Genomic DNA, 20,810 nt, shown 5'->3' on the forward strand with positions numbered 1-20,810 from the left:
GAGAAGTTTCCCTCCAGATAGATGGATGATGACTTGTCAGGAATTTAAAAGGTTCTTCAAACTTTTTGGACAGGGAAGCATCGATGGAAAAAGTTTGGCATTTGACTACCCCGCATCTCGGGGGATTTAAAACTACGGATGACTTGAAGAGTATGGAACGACGTTGATCTGTTATGGTCGGCGTTTGTTTGCGATCCGATATGGATTTTTTCAAATTACTACAAGAACTGCTATGATTATCCAAAAAAAAGAATGTTCTCAAAGCAGGAAAATAATTGCAATTCCACGATAATTATGAATGTCATACATATTTAAGGCAATAAATGAAACATTGTTTCCATGATTCTGAGAAATTCCAGTTCACAATAACTGGTGGATCACACCATTGAAGATAATGGCGGTTCCTTCGGCTGAAGGAGGCCAGGATGATAGCTCAGGTTTGGAATGCGGCTTGTTTGGAGAATGGGAAACACTTGGAAATTTCTAACTACTTTGAAATCAAACACTTGGAATACTTTCACACATTGGATGGTTTTTATTTGCTATCTTATTCGGTTAATGGTTGAAATTGGAATGAAAAAAATATTTGGTATGGATATTCTCGTATGCACTTTTTAGTTGTATGCGTTTGATGTTGTTCGGCATCGGAATATGCTGCTGTTGTAGTTGTGTTATACACCACACATTGCATTTTCGAGGGAAGGGTAGGATTGGATGGGAGTAAGAATAGGGATGGACAGGGAAATCTAATTTAAGGGACACTTAAGGCCGTTTTATATTATCCAGCACGTAGCGTAAACGGCACGTACCGACACGGTACGACACGGTATATTATCAGGCATAGCAACTTCTCTGTAAGGACCGGCAGTGCAGACGGAGCGGAGAAATTTGTTTTCGTAGCGGGAGAGTAAATTCGCGTTGACGAAATTGAGCCAAGCGTAGCTACTGGTGATTGAACCGATGTCGTACCGAAGAGCGACGAACGCACCCTTACCACGAACTCCGATGTTTGATTTGTATGTATGGTGCTACTCGCCCGCAGGGTTGCCAATAATATTTTTCAAAAAACTGGAAAATTGCTATTAAAAAAACTGGAAGAAAACTGGATCCTGTAAAATCGTCAAGAAGTTCGAAGTGATTTATCTAAAATGTTTTTTTTGCCTACTCCAATGCTTGAGTAATAGAATTTTCTTCGAAGCTTCGTGGAGTATGTAGTTCATAAACAACCATTCGAGCAGATCAAAATAACGTTTTCCACCACTCGAACATTACTGTGAAACAATATTTGAGGATCTTTTCTTCTAGAACCTCTAGGATTTACGGTTTTATTTGGATAAAACATGAAACATCTCGTATTCATTGCCCGACAATGTAATCAATTTTAGTGCATGAGGTTCACACGATTTTCGTAGATCACTACATCAAACCTAACTTCAATCCTCTGTTGTTTTCCTTCTAACTCTATTTTTGGTATTTCTGTAGTGTTTCTTGTGGCCATCTTCGCTGCTATCTTTTCCGCACTCACTAAAAATGTGGAATAAAAAACTTTCGCCTGCCAATGGCGGATCTCTATGGTAGCATGTCCGAAAAGCCAGAGCAGAGGGTCCAAAGCCCCCAAGAAGGATGTTTGTAATAGCTGTTATGCATCGCTATTACGTAAAGAAAGATAACTCTTCACCGTCGCAATTGTAGTTCGATACAGAGTACGCGCGATTGATAACGGAACATATGGCCGGAAATATTGGTTTTAGAAGAGTTCTCTCGGTTATTTTCTGAGGTCTCCAAAAGATAACTCTCCTCCTTCAAGGATGGTATAATGGAATATATCGCCGTTACGATTGGTTTTATAGTTCTTCCGGATATCTTTTCAGGCTTCCCAAAGATAACTCTCCGTCGTCGCAAATGGAGTTTTATAATGTGTGTAAGCTATGAATAACATAAAATATCGCAGGGACGATTGACTTTAGAGGAGTTCTCTCGGTTACCTTCTCAGGTTTCCCTTGCTACTTGGGTAAGCACCAAACCATATTGAATTCGTAAGTGTAAGCAGGAGAAAAATAACACTGAGAGTGTGTAAAAAAAGGTCGATCCAAGGTAGGTACACCTTGAATTGATCTAACGAAAAATGTCAAAAAACAAAATTGATCAAGGAATAGGTCGGATAATATTTATGTGTTGTGAATTTATTTTACATAAAATTAGTAAATCTGAAACACGCATATAAAAACTGGATAAAACTGGACAATATTTTAAAAAACTGGAAGATTTTAGGGTCTAACTGTTTGACTGGATCGAGGAAAATAAACTGGAACATTGGCAATGCTTCTCGCCCGTGTAGTTCGTGCCCGGCACCGGCAAAATATTCTTTTCGAGAATTCCTTCATGCATTTGTCTGAAGCGTGCTGTGTATGCCCGGAGCCGTTCCACTATATATACGCATACACATTTGAAACACACGCAATAATATTTGTCTTCCATGAAACGTGCCGTGCCGGTTACGCTACGTGCCTGATAATATAATATTACCTTTACTCCACATTCGCGCTGTCGGTCGCGAACAATAACATAATGAATAGACATTGGAGACGATAAAACGATTCTGTCTTTTTCTATGTATGCGTTTGAGTTACAATATTTATTCGGAAAAAATAACGGAAAAAGTGCAACATCAAACTGATTAGTGCTTTTTTGAAAAGCATCGTGAGAAATGGAAAATGGACAAACGATAATGAGATACACAACGAACTAGGGGAACCGCGGGTAATACGGACAGTGGGGGTAATATGGACAGGTGGTTGATTTGTATAGTTACATTTTGAATTTCAGAATTCTGTTAATGAGAACACCTTCTACATGTTATTCTATAATATTTACGTCATCCTATGGCAATGAATACTGATCAAAAGTGGAAAAGGAAAACAAAAACCGAAAATCATACATGATTCCGCGTGAGAACGTTGTACGGCACTTACGTCCATTTTCCGGATACAATTCCGGATTCTTGTAGTCAGTTACTTCATGTCCTTGGCCCTCCAATTGTTTTTATACACTAGCGCACTGAGTGAGCCAAAGAAATCCTCTATTGGGCGGCACTGGGGCAAGTTTGTTGGGTTACGATCTTTCGGCACGAACGGTATCTTTTTCTCCTCAAGATACGCCAGCGTCTTCTTGGCATAATGGGAAGACGCCTTGTCCGGCCAGAAGACGAACTTCCCATCCGCGTGATGCTCGTTCAGGAACGGCAGCAGGATTTTATCGAGGCACTCTTCTCGATAGATTTGTTGGTTGATTGCCAGACCACTCGGCTTAAACCAAGGCTTTGAAATGCCCCGGTCGGAAATGGCGATGTACAACATAACCTTTTTTTTCAAACTTCTGCTTGAACTTGTATTTCACTTCAGGTGGTGTGGATGACTTGTCGCTGGAGTAGTAATTATCATTTCCTGGAATATGCGTTTTGGACAGCGGAAAATAGCTTTCGTCGTCCAGAACGAAAGACGTCCCGCGGTATTTTTTGGTCATCCACCCACACTGTGATTTAACCGTCTCAATCTGCTCCTTCGTGTACTCCGGCGACCTCGTCTTCTTCCTGCAAACGATTCCTTCCATCTTGAGGATCCGATGGAGCAATACGTGGGGGCAGCCATATTTCCGACCGGCGTCACGCAGGCTGGTTGCGTCCTTGTTGTCAAACAGCTTCTTTAACGATGTCTTCCTCTGCTCCGTCATTATCGTCACCGGACGACCACTTCCGACCTTCCGCTCTACGTTCAGGCAACCCAGGATACGATATACCGTACTGACAGGTACATTTTCTTCCTTAAAATATGCCACCGTGAACTTTTTTCCTTGCTGGAAATGCGTTTCGTAGAACCGTACAATCCGTTCGCGGAGCACGTGCTGTTTCGACGCCATCTTTGCTTTGACTAAATTCAAATCAGCAAAACCAAACACGCCTACTGTTTCTAAGGAGCCCAAAGAGCAATTTTCTTGGAGAAAGAAAATTTTACGCTCTTTATTTGGGTTATTGAAAGGTATTGAAAATTTTTAAAAACATTTACATTAAACATTTTTGAAATGTTGTTTTGTGAACTATATATATATATATATATATATATATATATATATATATATATATATATATATATATATATATATATATATATATATACATATATATATATATATAAATATGTATTAACTTATCAATGCCAGCAATGTGTATCCGAAAATATCAGCACTTTTCACTTTTAACAAACAAAGATTTTTTTTTTATATAAATTCGTTTATTTTTACAGGCTCAGTTACATAAGTTTAAAGGAGCCGAAATCTTAAATATATTTTTAAAACTATATATATGAACAATTTTCTAAATCTATGGTTAGTTATGTGGGAAACCGATTACTCGCGGTGGACTCGAGATTAGAAGGGTGACATATTTTTCTCAGGAAAAGGATGGGGTATAAGGAAATTATTACAATGTTGATGATCACACACACTCAATTCTTAAATCTATTCGTACATCTGTTGTGAATTTACATTTCATTCTCCTGTTTATAGCAAGCGGACCAATTACTCACAAAGGAAGAAATGGAGGGTATAAGGATATAAGGATAATCACACACGAACATCGATAGATTTAAGGAAAACATATATTTGGGACATGTAATCAAGGTCTAACCGAGCCAACACATCTCTCACCGGCACATTGGGCTGCCTTCCTCTAGCCCGAAGGGAGTTCTCTAAATTCGATCTGGCAACAAGATACACCTCACACGACCAAACAACGTGTTCGATGTCGTGGTAACCTCGGCCACAAACGCAGATATTGCTGCCGGCCAGATTGAAACGAAAGAGTAGCGCGTCTAACGAACAGTGATTGGACATGAGTCGGGAGAAGGTGCGAATAAAGTCCCGACTCAAGTCCAGACTTTTGAACCATGGTTTGAGGCTAACCTTAGGGATAATCGAGTGAAGCCACCGGCCCAATTCATCTTCGTTCCATTTGCGTTGCCAGTTAGCGATGGTATTTTTACGGACTAAAGAGTAAAATTCATTGAAGGCGATTTGACGCTGATAAATATCGCCTTCAATCGCACCTACCTTTGCTAATGAGTCAGCCCTCTCATTACCCGGAATTGAGCAATGAGAAGGGACCCACACAAAGGTAATGACATAACAGCGTCTGGTTAAAGCACTCAAAATTTTTCGTATTCTCTCAAGGAAGTACGGCGAGTGCTTTTCCGGCCTCACTGAACGGATAGCTTCGACAGAGCTAAGACTATCCGTTACAATGTAATAGTGTTCAACAGGTCGTGAGGCGACGCTGTCCAGCGCCCAATGAATTGCTGCCAATTCAGCAATATACACTGAGCAAGGATTCTGAAGACTGTGTGAGGTGCTAAAAAATTCGTTGAACACTCCAAATCCTGTGAACTCATTTATAGTGGACCCATCAGTAAAGTACATATTATCACAATTGATACCCTTATATTTTTCATCGAAGATCGTTGGAGCGATCCTCGATCGTTGGTAATCTGAATATCCATGGATATCTTGCTTCATGGACAGATCAAAATGCACAGAGGAATTGATGTAGTCAGGGAAACAAACACGTTTGGGAATATACGAAGAAGGATCAACCTGCATGGAGATGAATTCATGATATGAACTCATGAATCCGGAGTGAAAATTTAGCTCGATCAGCCGCTCAAAATTTCCGATCACCAATAGGTTCATGACCTTACACCGGATGAAGAACCGAAGAGATAATAAATTGAAGCGATCTTTTAGTGGGAGTAGGCCTGCCAAAACCTCGAGACTCATGGTATGCGTTGAGGGCATACATCCCAACGCAATACGGAGACAAAGATACTGAATTCGCTCGAGTTTAATTAAGTGTGTTTTGGCAGCTGATTGAAAACAGAAACTGCCATACTCCATCACTGAGAGAATAGTTGTTCTATACAACATTATAAGATCTTAGGGATGGGCTCCCCACCAGGTGCCGGTAATTGTACGGAGAAAGTTTATTCTTTGTTGGCATTTTTTACTCAGATACCTAATATGGGCCCCCCAAGTACATTTGGAGTCGAACCAGACCCCAAGATACTTGAATGACATAGCATGAGTGATCGGTTTACCCAAAAGTTGAAGCTTTGGTTTTGCTGGTCTATGCTTCCTAGAAAAAACCACCATCTCTGTTTTCTCCGTGGAGAATTCGATCCCTAGCCCAATGGCCCTACAAACAAAGATGCTTTACATGCGATTATTCAGACGACATAAGACACTTATGCAAACAATTATTCTACTCTTTAAAAACAACTACTTCAATATAATTTAAACCAAAAGTTACTCAAATAATGATTTCTGCGTATCCGAAATGATCAGAACTTCAGATGGACAAAGATTTTGTCGCTTGAGACACTTATGTGATTACAATTAACATGAGACATTCATGCAAACAGTAGTTCTGATACTTATGAACAATCTTTTCCATCACACCAAAGTGTTACAACGGCTGAATTCTGCTGTTATGATTTTTGTCCCACATTCCTATGCATTCAACGCACTGTGCGTTGTCTTGTGTGGGTTTGTTTGATACTGAGTACCGTTATCTATTACTCATAGGAGCACCGTATTGATTCGTAAACAAGTTCACTAGAGATCAAGGTTCGATTAGGAAAAGCATAAACTGATACTTGGTTGAGCAAAATAAAAGATTAGCATGGTTTCTTGCTGTGGTGGCTGAGAGCAGACAAACGACCAGAACGGTAAAAAAGGTATGGTGGCTGAGAGCAGACAAGCGACCACAAAAAGTTAAAAATGAAGGTCATTTATTGCACTTTAAAGGGAAAATAGCGAACAAAATATTCCGATTTAGTTTTGATTTTTTTGAGAATACCACTCATCATTACCTTTCCACTCTTCTGTTTGACAATATTTCCCATTTGGATGGAATTGCGAACAGTTGGGTGGACTGATGTCCTTTTCGAAAAAATCCACCCCGTGTCAAATCTGGCCAAAACTTCACAGATCCATTTTGAGCTTTAATGTATGGATAAATATGTTTTTCATGTACTGCAGCTTGTACATTTTGGAATCCATAGTCTTGTTTACGACAAAAAGCCTGGGTCTTGCTTCGCAGCTGCAAATACCGTGCCAGACCAGAATCTCTCTTACGAATTTATCGAAAAAAAAAACATTTTGAATTTGCCAGAGACATCACCAAGTGGATTTACAGAAGTTTTGTACGAGAAGCTGTCCATAATCCATTTCACGTACGTTTCATCGTCCAAGAGGAGGCATCCTTCGTTCTTCGTAAGAACCTCACTGTACAACTTCTTCGTTTTTTAGCCACATTGGTTGCTTACTAATGCGAAAAGATCGAAATCCTTCTAGCAAACAAATATTTATGACACTTTCCGATCCTTAGTTCCACTACGGAAAAAAAAAAGTTTGAAAAAGTTACAGACGATCGATTCAGCCAATTTCAAAAACTTCGCAATTTCGAATCTCCCCACGTCAAATTTTCGAAGTAGGTGACCAGAATTAACTCTTAGTTTGCGGCTTCCATCAACATAACTTCTTTGAAACTTAATGAATCGTGACGAACTTTTCAGTGCTGAACTAAAAACCAAACTGCCGTCAAAACGTTCCGAAACCGAACACTAGGAGCGCTGCGGTGAAACCAACAGTGCGTCCTGATATTAAATTACTCAAGCTGTATGCTGAACATCACGTCTTCATTGTACTTTAGAATACACGTGACCACAGTGCTAGTCGGAAGAAATTAATTTGACGAAAAATCCCCTGGCCAGAATGGAAATCGGGTGAGTGTATATTAAGGAGCCAATGAAAACGGTCATCTCGAATTTCAAAAAGTTATCCCATAAAAAATGCTCACCACCTTGAAAAAACACCCTATGCAAGATATCAGCTCAATCAGATCTAAGGGAGAGTGGCGCAAAACGGTCAAGGTTCGAGTTTTCCAAAAATCGAAAAATCACTAAGAGGGGAGTAAAGGAAATCGTGGTTTTCGAAAAAAATTAGATGCCAAATGTCTTATAATTGCATAAAACGATCTACTGTCACCTCGAAAATTTTTTTTTTTCTAAAATCCACAATCAAAAAATTTGTTTCGAGATAACAGTAATTATCGAAATTTCGTGTAATTTAAAAAAAATTGAAAACCCCGATTTTCGGTGAGGTTGTTAACATTTTGTACGGGGTAACTTTTTGAAATTTTAGGGTTGATTTTTTCCCATTCATTTATTGACACCCTAGTGTAAAAAATCGACCCCATCCTTTAAAAAAAAAGCATCAAGACTTTGGAAACATGTTTTCTAATAAAAATTATATAGAATCAAATCAGCTTAATTATTCAGCTATCATCTGCTTCCTTGAATGTTTCTGCAGAACATTTTCCTGCCTTACAACTTTATAATCCATATAGGAGAACTGAGGGTACAACGAACAGTATTTTGCAAACTTTTTTACAGGAATAAAAAGACAACAAGTTGAACAGTAATAGAAGTGGTATAGTGATTTCACTTTTTCTTGACGACGACTGCCGAAGCAGGTATAGTCGAAGCGAAGCTACTGAGAGTAGAGTCGATCTCCATTTTTCACCTTCGAAGTTTTCGGGCCCTGGTCACTATAATAAAGAAAAAAAAATTTACAAGATAGATCTGACCAGTACGACACTCATGTTCAAATTTAATACAACCGCAAATGGGTAAAATCTGTTTTGGGGAAACCGTATTCCGCTGTTACTCTGGTTGTGGGTACCATTTGAGCTGCATAAATCGGGCCGGTCAAAAAGTGGGATTTGGCACGCTTAGGTAATGCTCGATATTTCACTTTTTTTATTCACTCGTTTATCTCGAGGAAAATAGAATATTATTAATTGTGATAGCTGCGTAGAAATATTTCCCATCAATTGATGCAAGCATCTTTCCAATCTACTAAGAAATTCTCGAGTTATAAGCATTCGAAATATTTAATTTTTTCCTGCATGTTTCGAGTTTAGATTTTCATTTTGCATCCCATATATTCTTGTTAGTCGTAGTCCTACGACAAAAAAATCAAAATCCCTTTTCAGTACTTCGAACTTTAATACTTCCTGAATATTATGAGGGATTGTCCAAAACGATTGGTGCAAAAAAGGCTCTATACTTAACAGCTGCATGCTTGAATTGATGAAACAATGAACAGAAGCTCGCAGAAAAAATGAAGCCTAAAAAGGTTTCGTCATTGTCAAAATACTCCTTAGTCTAATTAACAGTAAAATCAGTGATGCTATTGGCGATCTAACGGAAAACGTAAATGATCGGTGAGGCATCTGTTTTTTTTAAACTAAGAAAATGATACCAATGTAAGAAAAAGCTCAAAAATAAATCACGTATATTTTACTTCCGGACATTCGGAGGTAGTTCTGACATGCAGAAACCATGCATTTTTCAATTTGTTTTGAATTGTGCTTTCGATTTTGCTTTTTTGGTTCAGCCATTGTATATATTCGTACAGTTTTCACAATTGAAAGAGGTAAAAAATAACATGTTATATATGCAGCTGGACAGAATTAAATTTCTTCCATACCCATCGCAATCAAATATTTTTTGTATGATTATAACTTTGTAATTTCTGGAAAGAACTACAAACCTTCTAATAACTTCTAATAACATTGCAAAATTTAAAAACATCATCACTTTCACCGCAGCATCGCCTAGGTGTAGATTTGTGCGTTAGATCGCCAATTGAGTAATTGCTAAACGTTAATTTAAAAAAATCCGGTGAAACCGGAACGAATCGATAGAAGTCTGACCCAAACATATAAAGAAAAAGACTTGAATAAAATAAGACAGAGAAAAATGAACTTCAACAATTCATTTTAAGTCGGATAATTTTTTTAGAATTCGCTTTTTTATGAGCAACTGAACTGAAATCAATGAAATGGCCGAAATTAAACTGATGATCTTTTCATCAATGATACTCCATTGAACTGTTTGCTCCGTTAGACCACCTAAATGTGATGCGAGATTACCTTCTAGTTCAGAGACTCTCAAACTATTCTAGGCAAGAGAACCCTTTTCCAGAATAAAGTTATACCATCGACCCCCAAAAATTTTGTGGTTGGTCAGTGAATACCGTTCTGAAGCATTTTTCGGACGCTTAAGACATATGATGCAGAAAACAGATCTAAACTTGATGCACAGGTATTATTTGGTTGGTGTTTTTAAAAAAATTAGTTCAATATACTTTGAAGCTTTCTACTTTGGTACCTATATTATTGAAAATCATCGAATAAAATGTTTTTCAAATGAAGCGAATAAGAATCAAACTTCGGACACTATTTATATAAAAATCAAATATCGGACAGATTGAATCCAAATTTCGGGCACTTTAGTTTGTAATTTTTTTGGAAGAAAATTACTTGATTACATTTTATAGTCAACTGTGAAACACTTACCAAGCAATCACAGTAAACTGTTAACGATGATGAGAACTGCTGAAACACAGGAGAAGTTTAAATATTGATGAACGGGTAAATTCTAAGTGCTCACGCTAAGCAAACGTCAAACACAGACGACAATGAGTAGTGTTGTCAGATTTTTGCCGATTATGTTATAAATTCAAATGTAGTTCTCATATGAAATGATAGTGAAACCATGAGATTACTCTAAAGAAGCAATTGTGATATTAATTTTATGATATAACTATAATATCAGTGCAATAAGCATTTCAAGATATTAGAACAAAGTGTCCGAAACATGATTCAGAACGGTACTTGATATAATTTTCTCATCAATAAATAGACATAAAATTCAGAAAATATCAAGTGTAATTAATAATTATCGATACAAGTTTCACATTTCAATATTTTCCACTAAAATATTAGTCATTCTTATAACGAGTTGGTCAAGTAACACAACTTATACAGTATCTTGTCTACCCCTAAGAAACTGATATCGACCCCAAAGGAGGAAGGGTCGATATCGACCGCTTTGAGAAACCCTGGTCTAGTTACTATAACAGCATCATATTCTCGAATGAATCATTGGAAAATGCAACTGTGTGAAGAACTTTTTAAACATTTGTATAAAATTTTGGTCAGTTCTACAAACAGTCGAACATGAGCTCGAAAAACGCTTGCAACAAATGCTCATTTCAGTAGTTCGTCGAGTGTTGTACAAAAGCTTCTTTGCAGTTGAAGAAACGTTTTCAAAACGTTTTATATCCGTGTTTCATCCAGATAAACATCAATGCTTGAACGAAAGCTTCAATTTAGTCTGAATAATCTTTTTAAAACGTATAACTCAGGTATCGTTTTATTAAGCACTCAATGCTATTGTTCGACCATAATTCAACTGATTAGTTTCATCAAAGCATCGATTCGTGTTGGTCAGCCAAAGTGTTTATTGTCGAATAAAAGCTATATTTGAAGCTTAAATTGCGTCTGTTCAGCATTTTGTGATTGTTTGAACAAGCGAAAATAAAAACAGCCTCAAAACGTATTACTCAATGGTTGAACAAAAGCTTCAATTTGACCTGAATAATCTTTTTTTAAGTCCTTTTTGGATCGTCAATGTCATTCCAGAATATTTTATACAATGTATAGTTCAGCATATCGTTTCATAAGGCACTCAATGCTATTGTTTGACCATTATTCGCCTGACAAGATAATTACAGCTAATGATTGTTGGGAATGCTGATAAATGTACAATATTATATAACATCAAATTCGTATAGAATGTTGATGGAAGCTCACGCAATGTTATTAAAAAATTTAAAAGCGGTAATTTGGATCTCTATTGGACGAAGACGATGGCCAAACTCAACAAAATTCACAAAACAATTAAACGTTTTACAGTCAACCGTCTCCCGATGTTTTAAATCCATGGGTACGATTCTGAAGGTTGGATGATGGCTTCCACATCTTTCGACTAACTTACAACAAGGAAGCCGGAAAAGCATTGAATGATTTTCCTCGGCAGTACATAAGAGAGTCATTTCTGCATCGTAGCGTGACCATTCCCGGTCAAAAATAATGTTGAGTATTCTCTGGGATCAATGGCGTGTCGATACCTTTTGAAAACAATGCCCCGTCACAAGACCGTTTAGGGAAGCGGTTGAGCTACTCAATCAGGATGAACTACCGTATGCGGCTTATTCACCAGACTTGGTTCTTCGCTGAACAGTCTGGTTCTTTTTGAACGATTTTACCACACGGGGCATGGTCGAATTGTCGATTTCCAACTGTTTCGCGATCCACCTGTGGGACTAACCTTCTTAATTGGGAGTCATCTCGATAATCACTTGACAGATTGTGACAAAATTTGACACATGTAAACACTACACTCTAAACTTGTTTTAACCAAAATTTTATCATTTTTCACCCATGCTTGTTGTTATACACAAAAGAAAGTATTGCTTTTTTCAAATACAATTTTTAGTCTATATATCCGGATATTCCGTAAAAGTTCTGGAAAATTCCAGATAAATCTAAAAGATTGGCAACGCTGCCTCCCACAACTGTAGTGCATATTGCTGAATTGGCATCACCGTTGTCGCAATCTAACATCCATTCCCCTTACTGAAGAAATTATTTCATTCTACTAATATAATATATGTCGATTGGACCGCGAGTATTGGTTTCGTAGTAGAATTATCATAAATTATTTGTTTTGAAAAATTAGAGTCAAAAGTTTGGCTCTTTCAAATAAATGAACCTGTAAAAATGAAAGAATAATAATATAAAAAATCAGCAATAGTTATTCGGTGCAAATTTGAAAAAAAGTATATTCTTTGTTGACATTTTTATTCAGCTACCTTATATGGGCTCCCCTAGTACATGTTGAATCTAATCTATAATACACAAATGACATAAAATGAGTAATCGTGATGTACAAAAGATTAAGCTTAGTTGGTTGGTACAGCGCGGACACGATTATATACATTATATACGATTATAGGCACGATTATATACGATTATAGGCATTTTTTTATTTCGGACACTGTTGCCTCATTAGTGGATTTTAATAACATTTTGGAAGTGAAAAATTTTAATGTGTTATTATTAATTTTATCCTAAAAATTTATATTAAACAAGATTGTTTCTATCAATTAAATTGAAGTTCCTTAACCGCTCTACAATTTGTTCTTTCACGCCCAGCTTCTATCTTTCTTAATTTGGCTGCAATATCGATATAAACAATTCCTGGTGAAAATTCAAGCAAAATCTTCAAAAATCACGATTTTTTCCCCACTGTGCATGTAATAGCCACTTAAACTTCACCTTAACGTTGGAACGTTATTTTTCTTCTTGAAATAAGTCATATTTGAAATAAAAAAAAATTTTTTTTTAAAGAATCCATAAAAAATCAGCAGTAGATATTCGGTGCTAATTGGAAAAAATATTCATTTTCATTCAGAATCTTGCAGATTTCGAATCTTCGTGAGAAAAAATCACAAAGTAAGTTATACAACATATTATGCAATAGAGGTAGCAGACCTCGAAAGTGCTCCCATGGCTAAATAGTATCATGCCCGAGGGGTTCGGGTTCGATTCCCGTTCTGATTGAGGAATTTTTCGTCAATGAAATTTCTTTCAACTTTCACTGTGGTCACGCATGTTCTAGAGCCTGCTACACCAGAATACATTCGAGGCGTGTTTCTCGACATAGGAATCGCAACTAAGTACTGAGTACTAATAATAAAAATTACGCAAGTAATACCTACGTTGAGAAGGCTGGTTCCACTGTGAACGTTAGTGGCATCCAAGAAGCAGATCTCGAGAGAAAAAAACTGTTTATACAAAAAATAACTACGAGGGCAGTCCGATAAGTACTTAGCCTACCAAAAAAAAAACAAAAAAATTGGAAAAGTGGCGATTTATTTCTCAACATAGTCTCCTTGTAGCTTGATACACTTTACCCAGCGATGCTCAATTTCTTTAATCCGTCTGAAAAATACGTTTTCTCGATGTCTGCAAAATTAGCCTCCGTGACGGCGATGACATCTTCATTCGACTCAAATTTCTGCCTGCCGAGTGACTTTTTCAAATTTGGAAAAAAAAAGTCGCACAGTGCCAAATCTTGAGAATACGGTCGATAGGGCAGCAGTTCGTAGTGCAATTCGACCAATTTAACTGGGGTGATGACGAAATTTCCATTTTTTCCATTTTTCTAAAATCCGCGGACACGCTCGCTTCCACACACGGTCAAAACAAAACTGCGAGTCCGATTGGCTGAAATTTTGACAGTAGCCGTTTACGAGAATGTGTAATTTTGTTCTTTATCGCAAAACATTGGAAACAGGGTGCCCATTTCCATTTTAGGGTGGTCCGAAAAATATTTTTTTTCCACTTTTTCCCAAAAATGACTTTTTTTGTAAAATTCATAACTTTTGAACCGCTGAACCGATTTAGATGATCGATAAATCAAATTGAAGCCAATAAGCTAGTCTTTTATTTTTAAAAATGTTGAACTTGAAAAAAGTATGGATTTTATTTTCGTTGTTATTGATTGTAGTTGTTTTTTTATTGTTTTCATGGCTTTGGACTAGAGAGCGCTATGTTTTTTTTATATTTTTCCTTGAAAGCTTAGGATTGTTTACATAACATATCTCGATATCAGAAATGCTATTTTTTCGTTTTTGAGTTATGATTCTTCAAAGTTAATAAATGGTTCGAACAAAACATTTTTTTACATTTTTTCCACTATGAAAACCCATAACTTTTGAACTACAGGAGCGATTCATATGATCGATATATCAAATTGAAGCTTATAAGTTAGATTTCTTTGAAAAAAAAAAATTTTGCGGAAAAATTGGATTTTTGTTTTTTTTTTTAATATTGATTGAGTTAGTTTTTTATGGTTCTCTCGGTTAAAGATAGAGGGCTCGATATTTTTTATATTTTTTCTGGAAAGCTGAGGGTTTTTTACATAACATATCTCGATATCAGAGATGCTACTTTTTTCGTTTTTGAGTTATTATTTTGCAAATTTAACATGGTTTGAGTATTTGTTCAATATTCCTATATGACTAGACTAGACCTATGCGACTAGAATCCAAAGCGCAAATGTGATATTTTTTCAAAGAAAGTTAGCTCAATGGCTTCATTTCACTACGTTGATCATCTGAATCGGTTCAGTAGGTCAAATGTTATGATTTTTTGCAAAAAGACATTTTTGGAAAAAGGGGAAAAAGGGTTTTTCAAACCACCTGTTAACTTGGAAAAATCATATCTCAAAAATGAAAAAATAGCATCTCTGATATCGAGATATGATTAGTTTTAAAAAACAGAGTCAAAAGTTTGGGTCCTGAAACTAAACCTGTAAAAATGAAAGAATTCGTAGAAAAAACAGTAGTATGTATTCGGCGCAAATCTATAAGAAAGTATATTCCTTATTGGCATTTTCATTCAGCTACTTTATGTGGGCTCCCTAAGTACATTTAAATTCGAACCCATAATAACCCATATACCATAGAATGGGAGATCGTTATACCCAAAAGATAAAGCTTAGTTTGTAATGGTAGATGCTTCCTAGATAAAACGACAACCTCAGTTTTCTCAGTGGAGAACTTAATGCCTATCCTAAAGGGCTAGGTTAAAAAAATGTTCAAAGTATCTCGCAAGGGTCCTTGCAGGTTAGATTCTTTTGATTCCACGATAGACATTACTCCATCATCTGCAAGTTATCTTAGAATGCAATGTCCTGTAAGACAATATCGTTTGCGTAAAAATTGTATAAAAGAGAGCTTAAAAGTTAACACTGAAGGAGTACCATGTGCAAGACAGGGCTTGCTGCAGAATCTTCGTGAGAAAAAATCAAAAAACAAGTTATACAACATAACTTTCAGTAGAGGTAGTAGACCTCGATAGTGCTTCCTAGTAGTATTATGCCCGGGGGTACGGGTTCGATTCCCGTTCTTGTCGGAGGATTTTTCGTCAAAGAAATTTCCTTCAACCTTCACTGTGGTCACGCGCTCCAGGCGTGATTCTCGGCATAGGAATCTCAACTATGTTCTAATAATATAAATTACGCAAGTAATACCTACGTTGAGAAGGCTGGTTCCACTGTGAACGTTAGTAGCATCGAAGAAGCAGACCTCGACAGAAAAAAATTGATTATGCAAAAAACAATATGTTTGCTGAGTAAATATATTTCAAAATGTCACAGCTAAAAAAAGTACCAGCAACGTTGGTAATATACTAATAATGTAATAAACTGTAATAAACACCTTCTAACATTGGCGGAAACTAAGTTAAGATTTTAATCCAATCACTCGAATCTTCAATACATTCATTTTAACACGCTTTAATTTTCTTGCTTCCTTTCCGATCTGCCGAAAATAAACGGAACTACCTTGCACAAACCGCACCGAATCGGGCATCCACTCCTGTGTGGATGTGAAATGGGGCGTAAAAACATCGTCTGCTGCAAATGACTGCCTTTTTATTTTCTCCCCGCCGTTTACCACGATATGGTGAGTCAAAATAAGTACCACAAATTTAAAAATAAACTGTAGTCGCCTAAAAAAAATTTTCTCTCATTCCTCGTGCAGTTTATTTTTTCGTTGGTAAAAAACAACAACATCCGATAATACCATAAATTCGGTGGCCGACTTGGAAAAACACATCCATACACACACACACACATCCAAACGTCATTCAGTTCCTCCGACCGTACGTCTGCATCCTGGGTCTCGCTGGATTGCGGCCAAGCACTACCGAAGTGGGCTGCTGCTCGCTGCTAGGACATTTGCAATCGATCATGGTGCTAGCACTGCTCGTCATTGGCTATGTGTTGCAGTATTTGGCAGGGTTTCGGTGAGTACAACATTCGATGGTTTTTGTCGTTTCGAATATGTGTTTTTGTTTTGTGAATAATTTTACTCGATATGATTTTATTCGATTTTGATCCCACATTTGCACATGATTACCTTTCAAAAATGATCCCAACTTATAATTCATATTCAAGGATAAATTCATGCAACAGAATACCAAATTATGTATTTATCTTCATCCCAAATCAACTTCTTGACAAACGGGGAAATGGTCAAGGACACGGCTTCGTTAAAAGTTAATAGCAACGGGTTGAATGAATGAATGGACAGTTTTCTCAAAAGCAACAGTGGTACGAATATTTCAAATAATCATATTCCGAATGGGAAGCATGAATATTCACGTTTCCGTTCGAACAACTGGTTCCCCTTGCCTGTCTGCAACGTCAGCGTTTTTTTTTTCGCCTAAGCTGAATTATGATGAAAAACATCCTTTCAAAATTACTACGAGAATGACTAGCAGATTCGTTTGAACTCTTTCGTCCCTTCGGATCCCATCCAGTTTACCCGATGTTATGGTACAGATGGTTGAAACGTACCCATGCTGATACATGTAAATGTTTTGATAGAATCGTTTCATGGGATGGGGGAACCATCAGGTTACTGACTGAACGGCTAGCGACCATCGTTGATGATTCAATGAATAAACGTCCGGTGAGCACACGGACTACCAATTAGACCGTAAAAATGTCTACATCAAAGCCTGGAAGTCGGAGGCGGTGGGCAACTGTGATGTGACAATAAGTGTTTACAGCCACTGACTGGCTCATTTAGCTCATTCACGATATCACTACCTGTACACTAACTAGCTGTAATAGCACCGGGCGTTAATTACGTCAGTGTCGGGTGAATAGCCGTAATTACGGTTAAGTGGCAGACATTGATTTCGAAGGCAAATTAATAACGATTCGATTGAGTACCATCACTCGATGGATGAGCTGCTGTCAAAAGATTTGATAGAATAATTAGGAGAAATGAGTGGCCTGCGCGGGGTTTAAATTTTGCTTATGTAATAGGTAATTATTCGAACTGATTAAATGTCAATTTTAAATTTCATGCTAGCGTATCACACAGCGCAAAGGTAGTTAACTCTTTGTCGACAGATGATTGAAATGTAATCAAATTAATTTATTTAATTGTTTATAACGAATTCTCGAAGAAATAAAAAAAAACCTTCCTGCTCGATTGAAATACGGTTCAATTACAGTATATATCTTATTCCTATAAATAATTAATTTGGAATTGACGAACGTTATATGACACCGCCGTATGGAAGTGTGTAATTCGTTTATGTTATTTACTTGAATAAGTTTCAGTTTCTTTATAAAGACTCTTCCACAAAATACGGACGCAGTAATTGATAAAACACAAAAGTTTTGAGATTTAATTTCAATCAAATGTACTGTTAAAATAAGAACTTTGAGTTCTTTGTTATCAATTTCTGTTATCGATCAATTGTATGCAAGCTGACTCACCTCCATGCGAACTCTTTTTCAAGCTTTTTTCTAGTTCTTTTAAAAAGTTGGATGGTTTCTGCTGGAGAGACATGTTTCCTGAGATATGTCTTCCTCAATGTCTAAAATTCATCAATTGGTTGGATTTGTGGGCAATTAGGGGGATTCGGATTCTTGAAACGAATGTTACATCCTTTAGGTTATCCACATACCACGTGGACAATTTTAGGGGGAGTTGGGGTTGCGAAAATAGCCACGCTTGTCTGTGGTTAGGGGGAAGGAGTGCATATAATGTTTACGTGGACACGTGAAATAAATATTTTGAAAAGAAACACTCACCTCTGGAGCTGTCTGATAGTGCTTCGAAAATCCATATTTTTTCATATCGCTGAACTTCTTTGCTAAATTTGTATTCTGAGAGAAACGTACATGAACTGAGAGCGATCGATCTATTCTCATTGGTTTTAGAGAATCTTGCTTTCATTACCAATATTTTTTCTATTCATGAGCATCTGGTGATGCTTGGTAACGTAAAACGCTGCAATGAATGGGTTCTACACCAGTCTTCCGAAAAACACTTACACATGTCCACGCGATGTGAAAATTCCATGTTTTTGTTTGAACTCGAACATGATTTTCGCTAGTGTCGAATGTCTATCCCAAACACGAACAATGATACACAAACATAAACATATGAAAACAAACATGATGGTTATAATTCAAAAACATTATGTACAAACATATCATCCGATGTCGCAGTATTCATTGCTTTCGTTTCGTTTCTCTTCATGCACGGAAAGAAATTATTCATTCTAAAACATTTCTTCGTAGAATACTTTGTCACAGAAACGAACTTGAAATTCAGATCGCATTACAAAAATTGCATGAACTAAGAGGCTATGAGTTTATGAGCACATTTTCAAAAAACGTATTAATCGATTGTGGTTTCATTGGAGTAAGAATCAGAACATAGCATAACTGCATGCTCGAAACAAACCTATTTTTTACATTTCATGCAGTTGTTGCGTGTTTTTCGGGTTTTTGATCGAAGAGAAGAATGTATAATGACCTTCTAGATAATTACCAGATGATAAAGGTTCTGGAATATATAATTTGCATATTTCTAATATTCTTTGTCTCTGTTTTCTTGGTAAACTAAGAATTAATGCCTTTTTAGATGGGGCATAAAAAGATTATATAAAAGGATTTCTAGGAACTTCCTTTTCTTTTCCTTGTTGTGTAAAAAAAATATCTCCGAAACTGTAACTGTTAAAAATTACCATAAGCTACCGATTAGTTTATAGTTTACTGTTTACAATTCTTCCACAAGTGAAATTCTTTCGCAAGTATGTCTATGTATGACCATTCTATTTAGCGAATAACTATACAAAAGTCAAACATTTATATTTTGCTTTTGAACGTATGAATCCAACGACGAATAGTTAATATATGGATCCGTTTAATCCAGTTACAAAAGGGACTGAAATCAAATAAGAAATGTCCGGTAATGATCTCATGCATTATATTATATAAATATTCCACGCCACTAACATTAAATTAATCCATTTCATTCAATAATATTCTAGAATATGAAAAAAGGCACTTGTCCAAAAATGTAACTCCTATACTCGCGTCGGTGTGTCAGACCGAAAGTGTTAAAAAAGTGACACACGTCCCATTTGTACCAACACATGCGATACGCTAAACGATGACGAACGACGAATAACGAAGCTAGAGAGAATCGCAAAGTCGTAGTGTTGATATTTTCTGAGAATTGAACGAATTATTGATTTCTCGGTCTGACAGACCAATGCGCGAGTATAGGAGTGTTAAACACACCATTAATTTCTCGATGTTATCACAAACCAAATGGAGGAAAAAAATAAAAGCTACACTTACACTACACTACATATGCTATGTGTGTATGCGATTGCATCATCTTTTCTTCTACTCTTCTTCGCTCGTTTTATAGCTCGGTTCGCGTTCGTCGCGAACAAGCGGTATTAGCCATTTGTAAATATTCAAAGACCCAGAGAAAATTGTTGCTCCAGTGGTCGAGTGGTTAGCGTCACGCCTAACATGTCACTGCTGAATGATTCTGGTACTTTATATTCGATTAAAATTATAGAAATGTTGTAATCAAAATTTGTTGTGGTTAACTAAACACCTCCGCCTAAATTTTAATACTTGTTCAAATAGCTAATAATAGCGAATGTTACATGAATTCATTATATAAATTCATGCGTGCACTGAATAATGATCACAATTGTGATATCAACTCTGATATCAATTGACGTTTATTTTGTTCAGAACAGATTAAGAAGTTTATTTGCCCAATATTTTAAACGAAGCACCCATTGTCATGATAGGAAAGCATTTTTTCCATGTCATCATACTAACACACCACGTGTTGAGTGGTGGTGGTGTGGTGTCCGATCCGCTTCTTCTACTCTACGCACTGTCGGTGCTTGGGGTGATAATGCAAGAGGAACTGTACACAATGTATGT

The 20,810-nt window shown here is 36.8% G+C and overlaps 1 protein-coding gene across 10 annotated transcripts in view; it reads left to right on the forward strand.

Annotated features, from left to right (window-relative positions):
• Positions 1–20,810, forward strand: part of LOC129765355 (uncharacterized) — a 180,440-nt gene that overhangs the window by 43,868 nt on the left and 115,762 nt on the right. For all 10 annotated transcript variants that reach the window (XM_055765577.1, XM_055765581.1, XM_055765575.1 and 7 more), the window contains one exon: positions 16,680–16,834. In XM_055765577.1, coding sequence (XP_055621552.1) covers positions 16,680–16,834 — 155 coding nt within the window. The remainder of the gene's footprint in view (positions 1–16,679; positions 16,835–20,810) is intronic.

The sequence above is a fragment of the Toxorhynchites rutilus genome, chromosome 2, assembly GCF_029784135.1.
Source record: "Toxorhynchites rutilus septentrionalis strain SRP chromosome 2, ASM2978413v1, whole genome shotgun sequence".
In the NCBI taxonomy this organism is placed as follows: Eukaryota; Metazoa; Arthropoda; class Insecta; order Diptera; family Culicidae; genus Toxorhynchites; species Toxorhynchites rutilus.